General features: G+C 35.6%; 1 protein-coding gene across 2 annotated transcripts; it reads left to right on the forward strand.

Moving 5' to 3' along the window:
- Positions 1–574: 574 nt before the first annotated feature.
- LOC116300631 (CCR4-NOT transcription complex subunit 10) lies at positions 575–14,640 on the forward strand. Of its 2 annotated transcripts, XM_031709534.2 has the most exons (19): positions 575–655; positions 1,728–2,021; positions 2,864–2,953; positions 3,527–3,590; positions 4,090–4,151; positions 4,560–4,628; positions 5,588–5,659; positions 6,296–6,376; positions 7,311–7,569; positions 8,163–8,365; positions 8,784–8,905; positions 9,322–9,510; positions 10,127–10,228; positions 10,512–10,625; positions 11,181–11,311; positions 12,052–12,096; positions 12,644–12,765; positions 13,188–13,263; positions 13,865–14,640. In XM_031709534.2, the coding sequence occupies exons 2-19, from the start codon at positions 1,737–1,739 to the stop codon at positions 13,969–13,971; spliced, it is 2,193 nt and encodes a 730-aa protein (XP_031565394.1). In that variant the 5' UTR covers positions 575–655; positions 1,728–1,736; the 3' UTR covers positions 13,972–14,640. The 2 variants fall into 2 exon arrangements, with proteins under 2 accessions (XP_031565394.1, XP_031565395.2); XM_031709535.2 differs by lacking the exons at positions 575–655; positions 1,728–2,021; positions 2,864–2,953 and adding an exon at positions 3,022–3,087.
- The last annotated feature ends 152 nt before the right edge of the window (positions 14,641–14,792 follow it).

Below are 14,792 nucleotides of genomic sequence, written 5' to 3' on the forward strand. Positions count from 1 at the left end.
TGTCCGCGCCGTGATCGAGCCCTGTTTCGAGCATTTGATTGGATGAAGAATAAATGCTCGCGCAATGTGATTTCTCATAATGGCCAGCATTTAGTATTGATCGTGACGAGTTAAAACAAATACACTCAAATACCTTACCTGACGTCACATTCATTAACATATTGGAAGTATAAACCTTCATAACTTAAAGACGCATCACTCAAAAAAAAAAAATCTTACCAGACAACAATAATGACCTAGTAGTTCCCACTATTAAACGGAACTCCTTTGGTGGAAGAGCATTTATGTACATGGGTCCCAAACTATGGAATACACTTCCCAAAGAACTAAAGACATGTAATGACATTCGTGACTTTGTAAAGCGTTATAGAGTGTAATATATAACGCTATAGAAATTCATCAAATTATTATTATTATTATTATTATTACCATAATTCCACTATTTTTAACTGAGTAACAGCCAATCAGCAAAAGATTTTGGTCTTCCTGTGGATTATCAAACAGCGCGTAAACATAAGGACTGGTCCTTCTTCCAATGAAGATTGCGCCTGCAACAAATAGGTAATAACCGCTGATCGTCGACTTCTAACGTAACGAAAGAAGTTTTGGCGGAATTTTTTGGTGAATTTACAGAAATATTTTACTCTTCTTAAAGGTAAATCTAATAATATGCCTATTTAAATAAGCCTTAGGCCTTCTTCCTCAAATATTTGTGGTATTTTTTACGTTTCCTAGAGCCTTGCTACCCGTAAGTGATGCCAGCCATGCACATGTTTGAGATGAAAAATGTGTTATTTATTTTTCTCTGCAGGAGAATTCTTTAAATCTTTTCCCCTTATTATCTTAACTATGACTATTAATTTGACGTCTTTATTGAATTACCAATATTCGAATTAGAAGTTAAATTAGAAATGCATCGATTTTATTGGTATTTTGAGACGTTAATTTGTATTTTATTGGGACGTGTAGTAAACCTTCAATTACGAGTAAAAAAATAATTGTTTTGGAATTATCAATCAAGTCTTTAATAATCCATAAGTTGCAGTTTTTGGTTTTCGCACTCTTTGATTTAATTCATGTGGTATTCTCTCTCTGTAACACGAGTTAAAGATTCGGGATTTTTTTGTATACAGTCCTGACTTCATGAAGTCTATTTGGTAATCAACTAGAGGGTTCTTCGCACGTTCTTGAAGAAATATTATTGAAATTTTTCACAATTTTTGAGTCAATTCTTAGTTGTTCCATTACTTACTTTACTAGTGGTGTTTTTGGAGACGTATGGGGGTTGTTGTAAGGTACAAGTAGTACAGAACACAGACCCGTGCTAAGCCCTTTCACATGTATACGCTGTAATATATTGATAGGTCGCAAGCATTCCCAAGAGAGTTAAAAGAAAAAAGCATGACGGCCATGGTGGTGCCGTTAATAATGGATGCTAATAAGAAATCTTTTGTTAAATGGCACCAACATGGCCGCGATGACGTAATGTGCAATCGAAGAATAGTTTTCTTGCTGAGCTCGGTCGTACTGCATTACCTCGAGCCAAATATTTTCCTGTACGGCCCTCCCACTCAGTCAATAAGTACATTATACCATGAAGACTTCAGGAAATTGGTTAAATTTGCAATTTTTTTTTTGTGAAAGTTATTAAGTTATAAAGCTAAAAAGGGTTTGTAAAGTTATATCAAATATTTTGCCTCTAAATTTGTTTTATCGTTACTCTACAGTAATAAGAAATGACAGATGTTGAGCAATCCTTTGTAAGTTCATTAGAAATACCTGAAGACCTTCCAGTATCTGGTATCAGAATTACTGACGAAGAGCGTGAGATTGCCAACCAAGCCCAGATAGAATTTGAGAACTGTCGTTATGAGAAGTCTGTCGAAGCCCTTGATAGCCTGTCTGAGATTCGACAGAATGATCATAAAGTGATACATAACAAGGCAGTGGCGCAGTTCTGTCATTCTGAATTCACCAAGACGGATGAATTCTACAAGAACTTACTCTCTATTAAAAAGCAGGTAAAGATTACTAATAGTATGGAATATTGGTATCCTCTATTCTACATGGTTAGCCTCCATTTCATATGGAATTACTTCAAAGATTCATGCATTTTAATGAAGTTTCGTGGAATTTCAAAGTGTTTGTATTGTTAAAGTTGAACATCCTTTACCTTACCGTTGGTATTTGTGAATATTTGGACATTGAAATGAGGCTAAATCTGTATTAATGAGTCTGTGATCAAGGAACACAGCCAGATTTGATTAATTTGAAAATGGTCTATTAAGGTTGTGTGAGAAATTAAGCAGTCTTCTATATACAGAGAGTTTCAAAATGTTATCATTAAGGAGTTGTTTTGGTTTTTATGAGCTTCTTGGACAGCTTGTGTGGTTTTTAAAAACCTTTTTATGGAAGCATGATGGTGAATTTTTTTACAAAGTATAACCCTGATAAAGTGGTTTTGCTTAACTCTCGCTAGCTTGAAATGGAAACAAAACTTATGACTAATGTCTGAAATAAATAAATAAATAAATCACTTTGATTTAAGTGTCTAGTCGTTCTAGTGCTTTTGCACTAATTAGGGACACTTTTTGCTCACACGCACTACCACTACATTCAATATTCTATGCACACAACGCTCTACTCACATGTTGATTGAAATGTCAGTATTGTTACAAACGATTTTACGCAGTGTTTAAATTTCCTTATTGTTCACTCGTATTAATGGTAAGAAAGAAAAGAAAAAAGAAAACGATTAAGGGAAATAAAATCTAATAACTTTTGTTATTCTATTAATTATTTTATTAGTTATTTAAAGTAAAATATCTCAGTCTGTACTTTGTTTTCTCTTCATTTGTTTCAGATTGAAAACCAGACAGGCGATGATGGTGATGAGTCAGATGACATTGATATGGCATATCTGTTATACAATGAAGCTATTGTTTGTTACAATGTAAGTAGTAAACATCTTTATATCATGAAGATGATGATGATGATGATGATAGTGGTAGTGTTGATGATGGTGATGAGTCAGATGACATTGATATGGCATATCTGTTATACAATGAAGCTGTTGTTTGTTACAATGTAAGTAGTTAACATCTAAATATCATGAAGATGACGATGATGATGATAATGAAGATAGTGGTGATGATGATGACTGATGATGATGAAGAAGAAGATAGTGGTGGTGACTTTGGAGATAAGTCGAATGACATTGATATTATAAGTCATTAACATCTAAATATATGATGATGATGACGATGATAGTAGTAGTGTTGATGACAGGGATGAGTCAGATGACATTGATAATGCAGGTCATCAACATCAAATATGATGATGATGAAAGTGGTTATGATAGTGATGAAACAGCATGCCTTCATGCTACAAATATTGCTGTCACTTTATGTACTGCTGTTACTGCTGAGGGTGATGAAGTTTCTTATAAAAAAATGTCTTTCTTTTTAAAAATAAACAATAGATTTCATAAAACATTAATTATATCATGGGGGTATTTTTTTAACAGTTACGGCAATACAATGCAGCAGTCTGTACTTTGAACAGATTATTTAATGTCATAGAACCTCTAGGTATGTATATACACAATTTTATTAAATATTATTAATAAATCAAATTATTACCAATTATTTATTGACAATAACCCTGATGTGAACTGATGTGAAATGTGTGTTGGAGGAGTGTCTTTTTATAGAAATTAAGGGCTGCTCTTTGTAAGGGAGGTACCTCTAGGGTCACATGACCAGCTACTGCAAGTTATTCATTGTCATCACGGTCTTTTTTGGCTCTTTTCTTTTTGATATAACCTTACATTTGAAAGAAAATAAATGATGTCTCTTTCCTGACACTCTCTTCAAAATTGAACCAACATGTGGTAGTAATTGCTGGTTTTCAATCATTCTCAAGGGAGTTAAATAGCAAAAGAAAAGGTGGCCATGTTGGTTGATATAACAGAAGAATTCATTGACAACTATTCTGTTAAATTCAACCAAGATGGTGGCTGTGACATCATTTGCAAACAAAGAATACTTCATAAAACTTATTAACACTTCTCTTTTTTCTTTGCTGCAGATGAGAATCTTGCTTTGAAAGTATGTTTGCTTCTTGCTGAGCTTCATCTTATCATGTACAAGGTGATATATATGAACTATTTGTACATTTAGTAAAAATACGCAGGTGATTATACAAAAATGTCTTTTATCTTCTTTGTTTTCTTTTTTTGAAAGAATCACCTGTGTATTTGTACTAAAACAATTATTTGCCTCAGGCTCAGTGATTATTGGGGAATATTTACCTCGCCGCTCGAAGACTCGCGTCTCCGATAATCACTTTGCCTTCGGCGAATAATTGTTAAATATTTTATATAAAGAGATATATGCTGAAACACAAAAATTCTAAATGCACTCATAACTTATGTCTATCGTTTACTTTGCAAACATTTATTCTTATTGGTTGCAATGTTTAGCCTTAATTATTACTTAAAGGTTGCATCTAACATTTCATTGTATCATCCCTCATCAAGACTATTTTCTTCTTTACAGCCTGACAAAGCTAGAGTTGTTTTAAGCCACATAGAAAACTTGATTTTGGAGAACATTAAACTGAATGAGGTAATTGTTTAAAGCACTTAAAACAGATAGATAAAACAGTTGACAAAGTAGTGCACTCACCCTTCCCCTTTAGGGTTCTATTCCTGGACTTAGTATCAGATGTGAGTAGAGTTTTGTTATGCCTCTTCCTTGATTCAAGGGTTTTTCTCTGGTTTTCCTCCATCCACAAAAGCTAACAAGCTAAAATCTATGTTTGATCTGTGAGAGCTTAAGAGATTGTTTCAGGGTTTGATCTGTAAGTTAGCCATGCCCTGACTTAGATCAGCCCAGAGGTTGTTTCAGGGTTTGATCTGTAAGTTAGCCATGCCCTGACTTAGATCAGCCCAGAGATTGTTTCAGGGTTTGATCTGTAAGTTAGCCATGCCCTGACTTAGATCAGCCCAGAGGTTGTTTCAGGGTTCTATCTGTGGGTTAGCTGTGCCCTGACTTTGATAAGCCCAGATGTTGTTTCAGGGTTCTATCTGTAAATTAGCCATGCCCTGACTTAGATCAGCCCAGAGGTTGTTTCAGGGTTTGATCTGTAAGTTAGCCATGCCCTGACTTAGATCAGCCCAGAGATTGTTTCAGGGTTTGATCTGTAAGTTAGCCATGCCCTGACTTAGATCAGCCCAGAGGTTGTTTCAGGGTTCTATCTGTGAGTTAGCCATGCCCTGACTTAGATCAGCCCAGAGGTTTTTTCAGGGTTCAATCTGCAAGTTTCCCGTGCCCTGACTTAGATCAGCCCAGAGGCTGTTTCAGGGTTCATTCGGTGAGTTAGCTATGCCCTGACTTAGATCAGCTCAGAGGTGGTTTCAGGGTTCGATCTGTGGGTTAGCTGTGCCCTGACTTAGATCAGCCAAGAGGCTGTCTTAGGGTTCGATCTGTGAGTTAGCTGTGCCCTGACTTAGATCAGCCAAGAGGATGTTTCAGGGTTCAATGAAATATGAAGGTTTCATCTAATATATTTCAATGTGTTTCAGACATCTCAACAAGGTAATTCAACATCATTATCAAAAGATGTTGATGAAAATTTAAAAGGAAGATATCATGAGGTAAGCAAGAATCGCAGATTACATGTATATTGGTTAGCATGAGTGGCATACGCTGTTAACTCATCACCTTTCACCACCGTGGTCCCAAAGATTCAGGTCACTGGTTTGAGTCCTGCCGAGACTATATGTGAATTGATGGGTTTGTTTGATTTTTTGTTCTCTCCTATGCTATTAATAATAATAATAATAATAATAATAGTGATAGTAATAGTAATAGTTAATAGTAATAGTAATAACAGTAATAATAGTAATGATAGTAATAATGAGAATGGGGTTAACAGTGGATTCCACAGAGTTGCTCTTCTTCCACTGGATTCCAATTGGAATTTAGAAATTGATTTTACAGAGGGGAAAAAAACAGAGAATCTGGAAAGCCCTCGAAGCACAGGAGAGAATCAAGAAGCAACTCAACTAACAGACAACAGGGTTTGAAGGGTTTTCTCCTGTTTCCCCCTGTAAAAATCAACATAAAGTAATCTGATTGAGTATTACCATGATTGAGAAGGGTGATAAAGCAGTAGTACCCTTGCCTCCCAACACTGGGTACTCGGGTTCAAATCCTGGACCCTGCCCTGGGCTCAGGGTGTGATAAAAATGAATACATTAAAACTAATAGTCCGTCATCTTCACTGACAGTTAAGAACACGACAGAATTTAATGACTAAATCCATGAAGGCATGTAAAAGAGAAATCAAAGAAGTTTTCAACTCAAACACTGTAAGTAATCTACCTCACTCTTTAAGTGCATATATGTTATTTACCAGCCAGGAGGTCTGGATAGGGAAAAACCTTTGCCTGAGGTCTGGAATATAGATCAAGACTGAGGACAAAGTTTTTCCCTATCCGGACCGACTATATGACGGTAAGTAACTTTTTTATTTTTTCCCCGTATTTTTTAAATTTGTTTTTGTAATCGCTTTGTTTTGTCGTTGAGCGGCAAAGGATACCGAACTGCGAGCGTGGCAGATACTGACAAAATACTGCCCTCTCAAACAGCCAATCAGAATGCATGATTTTTTAGGATACAGTCCGGAAAAAAATAATATAGGTTACTATCAATAGACGTCACTGGCGGTAATATTTGTGTTTTGACTGGGGGCAACATTAGAGCTTGGAGGATGTTGAAGATTATTTTTATGATTGTGTATCTTGATTTCTGGTGTCAGGCAGTAGAAATAGTCAGATAATTTGAGAACTATTTTGACATGTTTTGACTTCAAATTTGCTATGTATATTAATTGCCCCCCAGCTAACTCCAAAAGGGTAAGCAATTAGCTATTCTAAGGTTGAGTGAAAGACTGATCGCCGTTTCAGAAATACTTCCCCGTAAACAGTCCCACAATGCACTGCAATGTCAACTCAATCCAGTCTTTTCCTCAACCCTGGAATGGCTAATACTTACTGTCTAACACAGAACTTTTTTCAGGACCATTTTTAGTTGACTGACATAATTTTCGTTATAGTGAAGAATATGTATCCACTATGTTTAAATTTTTTATTTCTTGCCAAGCTTTCAGATATATTGATCGAAAGCTTTGCAAAAAGAAAATATTTTTAAATGAAGTGGATACGAATCCTTTAGTACAAAGCATCCTAGTTACAAGAATACACTTGGATTTATTTTTGTTCTTTGTTTCTGCTTTTTTTCCAGACTCCTAATGGTTTCTTTCTTAAAAGCAACTTTGAATATCTACGTCAGAACTATAGGAAGTCAATCAAGCTACTAAACAGTGCACCCAAGACAGGCGGCAATGTGCTTGAGACTGGAGAAAGTCTGAGTACTATGTACTTTAATAACCTGGGCTGTATTCATTATCAAATGCACAAGTATAACTTGGCAGCGTTTTACTCCAGACAAGCATTAGAAGAAAATGATAAGGCTTTGTCGTCATTACCACCATCAGAGAAAAGTGAGTGTTCTATAAAGATGTTTATGATAATGATCGCTATGATGACGACAACGGCAATGATGTTGATGATGACAATGATGACACTTATTATTATAATGATGATGATAACGATGATGATGATAAAGTTGATGATGATGACGATAAGCATAACGAAAATTTGCCAATTTATACCCGTGTTATATATACCACTACAATAACTCTATTAGGAATATCAAATAGCTGCCTATATTGATGCAATGTGATATAAACATGCTGGGAGAGAAGGAAGCTTAAAAACACAAGGCAAAGCTGAGGGTCTATCTCGCTTTTCGAGTGCTCTGCAGTTCCCATAGTGTTCACATATATCACAATGCAAAGACATAAGCATTCTGTAAACAGGACTCTATCTGCTGATAAACAGTAAACATGGTAGCCAGCCAATCAGTGTGCAAGTTATATCCTGCCAATCAGAGTGCAAGTTATATCCAGCCAATCAGAGTGCAAGTTTTATCCGGCCAATCAGAGTGCCCTTAATATCTCAAATCATAATACTTAGTTTGTCTTTTTGGTGCTGGATGATGACTGACTAACAATTTGTATTTTTCTTGTTTCAGACAACCCCTTACATAGCTGTCCCTTGGCTACCCTAAGGCTTAGTCAACGGCATGAAATCCTGTATAATCTTGGTATACAGTTGTTATTTTCGGGTAGACCTGAAGCGGCATTTGACTGCTTGGTTGAATCGATACAGACATACCACACAAACCCAAGGCTGTGGCTAAGACTGGCTGAATGTTGTATACTATCACATCACATGGTAATCTTGATAGCGGTGCTTAATTAAAGTGAATTTTTAAATTTTTGTGACTCTCAGAACTTCCTAAATTAGACCTTCCATCAATCAAAAATCATAGTACTAAGAAAACAGGGCTAAAAATAACAGCTGGTTATAGGGACAATGCTCGGCCAAAATTATTCAGTCAAATATTTGGCTTACTGGCTGGCATTTTGACTAATAATGTTGAGCCAGAAACAAGGTATGACAGAGGTAATAATAGTAATTTTCTCCGGGCACTCTGGTTTTTCTTACCTCCACAAAAATCACTTTCTAACTTCCAAATGAAATCAAGTGGAAGAAGAGCTACTCTGTGGACCCCCTGTAAGTTTCCATTTATTTTTATTTTACTGAAAAAGAGTCTTGATTGTGTGTTTTCCTTATTGGTGTTTTCCAATAGATGGATGATTCAGAAGACCAGAATCGTATTAGAAAGAGTGACATTGTCAAGTCTGTCATAGGTAGTGGGCCACATCGGAAGATAATCTTGGCCTCACTGCTCAAGGAGAAGGGACTTATCAGGTATGTGGGAAATCAAGTGTGGAATAGCAGTAGTTTACTCGCTTCTCTACTCTGGGGTTTTGGGTTTGATTCCAAGACCCCACATTTCAGTTGAGTAGAGGGTTGCTTACCATTTACTTGGAAAAAGTGGAAATTCCAGTTGGAAGAATAAATAGTATGTATTATTCTGGTTGGAAAGTTCAGGAAACCTTGGTCTTCCAATTGAGGTAATCCACCTCCCCTCCCTCCCCTTTCCATTTCTTCTGTTGGACTCGTGTACCATTTGTCAGAGGTCAAAGTTTCCCTGCTCTTTTCTTGCCATTAGCAAACAAGGCTTTTTCATAGTATAAATAGAGGATAGAAATGATACTTGGATATTAGTTCAAATTTTTTATCATAGTAAACAAATTAACAATTAATTTTTTTTTCTTGTTTAGTGCCGATAATGAAAACAAGTCAGCAGCCATGCCTGCCTGTACCTTAGAATTCTCATCAATCTGTCTTCAGAATGCTCTACTATTACTAAATGTAGGAGAGGATGATTTGAAGTCCATGCAGCAGAGCTGTACTGTAGAAAACCATGTTGAGAAGCATGATTTTGATGGTTTGGAAATGAATGGCTCAATGTAAGTAAAGCTAGCAGTGCTCAATATTATGTGAAATCAGTAGCTTTTCAAGATAATCATTCAATACCTTATACTTTTTCGACTCACACCTGGCTAGTGAAAAACAAATTCGGACTTACAAACTCGCAAATACTAAGTTTGTGTAATCATCCAGTAAAAACCCTTTAAGTATTCATGGTTCTGACTTGAACGACTGAGAATATCTATTTACTACACAGAATAAAATATTTTTCATGCTTTTCAGTTAAATGTAATCTAATTAAAAACAATTTTCTGCAACCAAAGTTTCAAGTTATGAGATATTGTAGGTAAATGTTTAAGGTTGTTAGACATAGCAATGGTTACAAAGGGTCAGGAAAATGAAATGTTGAATGATTGTGGAACTACACATTCAATATAGAAATGTTATATATCACAGTAATATTGTTGAGTGTTGAAGGCATAGCAACAGTAACTAGGGGGAGTCAGAACCGTGAATTTTACCAACATTATGCACAAAATATACAACACATAAAGTTTTGTAAATATTTGAAAATATACATCATATTACATGTAATATTGGAAAATATTAATTGATAATATACATCACATTAATATTTGATTTGTTTTATATTAGTGAGAGTGATATGCCAAGGAAAATGTCTACAGGTTCTGTAGAGTGCAGTATCTTGGCTCTTCCTGGACCACCTATCAGGTTAAAAGAAATACCAAACATCAGGTACGTAAACAGGTCCTCAGCAAGAAAGGGGTGTAGAGCTCCTGGTGGTGTTCATGTTCCTCTAGCTTGACCTCACTGATTATCTTATTATCACAGTCGCAGATCTCGCCCCATTACTTCATTCCTGCAAGGTGATAATGAGTATTGAGTGAGGATATATTACTATAGGGACTCATAAGCCTGTCACAAACAGAGACTGAGCAATCAGTCCTATTGACATAAGAAATTGCATATTTTATTGATTAATTCTTATCAATACATCTTGTTCGTTTATCACTTGTAGGTGTGCAATGCTATGTTGTAGTGCATACGTATCCCTGGGATTAGGAGACAATGTGACAGCTTTGGTTCATGCACAAAGATTACTTGAACACACTAATATTTCAGGATCACATAAGTAAGTCAGTGGTTTGATTGCAGTGGCCAGGCCAAAGCAGCTCAATCTGGAGGACAAAACAAAAGAATTCCAATCTCCAAAGAATAGGGAACCTATTGTTTTGATCCCTAGATTGAGCTGCATTCCAAAGTGCTGCACGGGATCTATAGAAGCTGGCACCCTGCGAATTTTTTCACCTATTTTGATTAAAGTTCCCCAAAGTTTAGGCAAAAATTAATGTGAGAAAGATTCACTCGCTGCTTCCCACCTATACATTACTTTTTTCACTTCCTCAAGCTGGTAATTATTAGACATTCCAAAGTTGAGGGAAAAAACTTGGTTGAGTTGGCATTCCAGTGTATTGTGGGGCTGTTTTAGGGTACATATTTACAAGATGGTGTCTATTATGTACCCCAAATGTATGTATCCCACAATGCACTTTAATGCCAACTTGACCAAATTTTTCCCTCAACTTCAGAATGGCTTATTGATAATTTTTTTCCAGGTCTATCAATTATTACTTTTGTATATTTGTTTGTGATGAAAGTAACACTCTTGGTATTTCTGTTTTCTCAGATTTTTAGGACATTTATATGCAGCCGAGTCACTTATCAAATTAAACCGTATTTCAGAAGCAATTATGCACTTATCTCCAGATAATGTGAATGATATAGATATAGGAGGACCTGTGGTTGAATGCCCTGGAGGTACGCTTTGCAACTTAAACTGTATAATCATGGTTATATTATATTTATATTTATAATCATATTTATATTTATTGACTTTCTCAAAAATAATGAACAATCATACAAATATATGAAAATATATAACAAACAAATGGAAATGAAAAATGTACATACTAATAATGATATACTAAGGTTAGACTCATTCATAAGGGTGTTTGATTGGTTTACAACCAGCGGGGCTTATAACTGGAAGGATAATATTTTGTGTTTGTAAACTAGTGTGCTTACCAGGGTCATCGCTAGGGGTGGTTCGATCGTTGCAAGCCCCCCTCCACCCAGGAGTACAGAATAGGAGTACAAGATAATTTTAACACTATTTTAGTTTTTCAAGAAATGGTATAACTAAGATTGATAGAAAAACAAACCTCCCCTTTCAAGGTTCTAGAAATGGACGTGCTTATAGCTGGGGGGAGGACCTGGGGCTTATCCTTGAAGCTGCTATTTTTACGAAGACCTACAGCTCAGCAATAAAGAAAAAGAGCAAAATAGAGGTTTTTCTGGTTTTTTTCATTTTCCTGCACGCAACTTATTCCCAGAATCCTTATTTTGGAGACATGCTCCAACATTCTAAACATTTTGAACATCAGCTATTTCTGAGGTCACTTACCTTTATGGGCTTCCTGTGTGAAAAACTTGTAGCTATAATAAACATAATTTGTAAGTCGTAGTAAGTATCTTCTTTTTTTATTGCCTTACTGTAGGAGGTTCAGAAAAGGTAGACAAAGAAAGAGATACCAGACCACACTGTAAGTTGATTTTAATCTGAAGATTTTAATCACCATAGACCTTTTTCTGAGATAGAGAACATGGTGCATTGTGGTCTAGCTTGGGTACAAACATCTTTTGTTCATCATGCTTTACATGTTATTGTTTGTACTGAAGCTAATGCATCCTGTTTATGAAACTCACAAAAAGGCCTATTCCATGTTAGATGTAATACAGATGACAATGACCTTCTAAATGTGTACATTGTACGTATGTCGATTGTTGGTTGTCCATGAAATCAATGGTCAGCCAATACATGACCATTGATGGTCATGCACCAGCCAAGGAGTGGGTTTTTGTCAGCCAACAAATGATCCGGGGTTTATGAATACCAACTTTTTAAAATGCTTTTTAAAGCCTTTCTGTGACAGAGCCATGTTAGATGGCAGGGACTATACAATCATTTTACATAAGAAATTCAATTCCCAAGAGCTAATGGATTTTATTTATTTTATTATGGACCCATGATGATACAAAACCTATAATATGCAGTAACAGCATTATTTATTTGATATTTTCTATCTGTAGGTTGTGGGAAGATTGATTTTCCACAGTCTTCTAATGAAGGCAAAGCTGCTCTACTTTGTAACCTTGCAAGTACATATTGTCTGAAGAATGAATATGACAAAGCAAAGCGCTGTCTAAGTCAGGTAATGGTTATTACCATTAATAAATTTTAATTTATTTATCTTTACCACTCTGAGGTAGACAGAAAGCCTTACAGGTCTAGGACCCAATATTACAAGGCAGCTGATAGATAGAATTAGATTTTTGTGGAGGGAGGAAAACCAAAGAACCTGGAGAAAAACCCTCAAAGCACAGGAGAGAATCAACAAATAACCTACTCACATTATGACATGAGCCCAGCGGGGCTTGAACCCAGGTTGCATTGGTGAGAGGCAAGTGAGCTTACCGCTATGCCACCTCTGCTTCCCATTAAGCTCTGATAACTTTATTATCATTTACTCAGGGTTTGCCTCATTTCAGCAACAAAATATCTGCAAATACCATCAGTTAAGTATTGATGGTGAGAATAAGGCTTTTAATAGTGATTCTTTCATTGATTCAACAGGCAGGTTCACTGGGTGCTCAGAAGTCTCTAACAGCTAGAATGGTTTTATTAGCAGTTTACATTGAATTAAAGTGTGGTGAGTCCCAGTCATATCATAGCAAATACCTCAGCCATGAAATAGGCCATTTGCAGGACTTCCTTCCAATGTTTAAAGACCTTTTGCTGGATTACTAATATCATATCCAAAACCTTTTACAAAATAATTTTTTCCCTTATGAGCTCCTTCTGATTTCAAGATATGAAGCAATTTATTGTTTGTCATCCAGCAAATGCTACAAATTCCATCAAGAAAAGGCATGATTTCTTTTGTATTTCAATGTTAGCCCCGAATCCACAATATTTTCAGAAGGGTCCATTGCCTTGTCATGAAGCATAAATCTCAATCGCTGTCATTATAGACCTCCTCAGCTCTGGAGCGCTCAAGCGTAATGTTGTCCCATTTCAGACCACATGTTATTCCCTCGACAATAATATTCTTTGAGTTTTACCCATATTCATGTGTCTTCTCCTGTGCAAACAAGAACAAACCTTAAACAAAGAAATGATACTCTAGGGAATGACACGTGGTCTAAAATGGGAAAACATTATGTCAGAGCGTCTATTTCCCCCCTGGACAACCTACAGTGCCTTGTGATCCAAGATGGCTGCCACATTCCTTCATTTCTTTTTCTTTTCAGGTAATGTTACAAATGCACTTCAGATTATCAAGAAAAATCAGTTTCTACAGTTCAGTAATGGTAAAGTGAAACAATCTAAACGACTCAGTGACTACTGGAAAACTTGATGATTACCTAGTAATATCCATTAATATTATCTTATTCTTAATTAAATGTGCTTTGTCTATCTTCTCTCTGGAAAACTTTGAATATTTTAACTGTATTGTGACAAATACAAATATTAATACTGCCAATTTAAATCAACAAAAATTTATTTTTGTGATTCTTTATTCTATTAAAATAACTTTATCAGATAGATAGCAATGAATTAGCCTTCTACATGTACACACAATGCTTTGCCACCCATTAGGGAAAGGAATGTTCTGCTTAAGCATGCAGACATTCATGGGAAATGAGGCATTGTGTGACGACCCTAAGCACGTAAGAGGCTCTGTTGGAAACTAAAAAGCTATTGCCCTAACATAAAACAAGAATAAATTCCTGGTAGATATCTAAATTTCAATTTTAAATTTAAAGCAAGGAAAAAAATTCCTTGGGAAGTGTTTGTTTCATTACATGCCTTGACATTAAGGCAAGGAAAAAATTCTAGAAAGAAGATTGATAAGCATGTTTACATAAATGTAGCATGTTTCTAAATACTAAAAGATTTTAGAACCATAAAAATACTGTCACTATAATATTGAAAAAGCTGTTGTTCATAACAAATTAATAATCGGAAATAACAGCATTTCCATGACATTTCTAAATAGATTAATAAAGCTATTTTGGATGACTAATTTTGTTTTTTTTTTTGTTCATAAATGTTTTTAGCACTTCGGCTAAAACAGTTACTATATTAAGTTTGCTATTGAGTACATTATTATACAGCTTCTCATTAATCCCATATAGGTAACTGTTCAATATTTCTTTAATTGGACAGGTCTTGTTG

Source organism: Actinia tenebrosa, unplaced genomic scaffold (genome assembly GCF_029948245.1).
Source record: "Actinia tenebrosa isolate PJP-AT-01 unplaced genomic scaffold, QUT_ActTen_1.0 PGA_scaffold2__45_contigs__length_23673736, whole genome shotgun sequence".
Lineage (NCBI taxonomy): Eukaryota > Metazoa > Cnidaria > Anthozoa > Actiniaria > Actiniidae > Actinia > Actinia tenebrosa.

Bases quoted from the DNA above. Each gene is read 5' to 3' on its own strand.
- LOC116300631 (XM_031709534.2), top strand. From the start codon at position 1,737: ATGACAGATGTTGAGCAATCCTTTGTAAGTTCATTAGAAATACCTGAA. The intron at 8,906-9,321 runs GTATGTGGGAAA...TTTCTTGTTTAG, and splicing joins AAGGAGAAGGGACTTATCAG to TGCCGATAATGAAAACAAGT. The intron at 11,312-12,051 runs GTACGCTTTGCA...GCCTTACTGTAG, and splicing joins TGTGGTTGAATGCCCTGGAG to GAGGTTCAGAAAAGGTAGAC.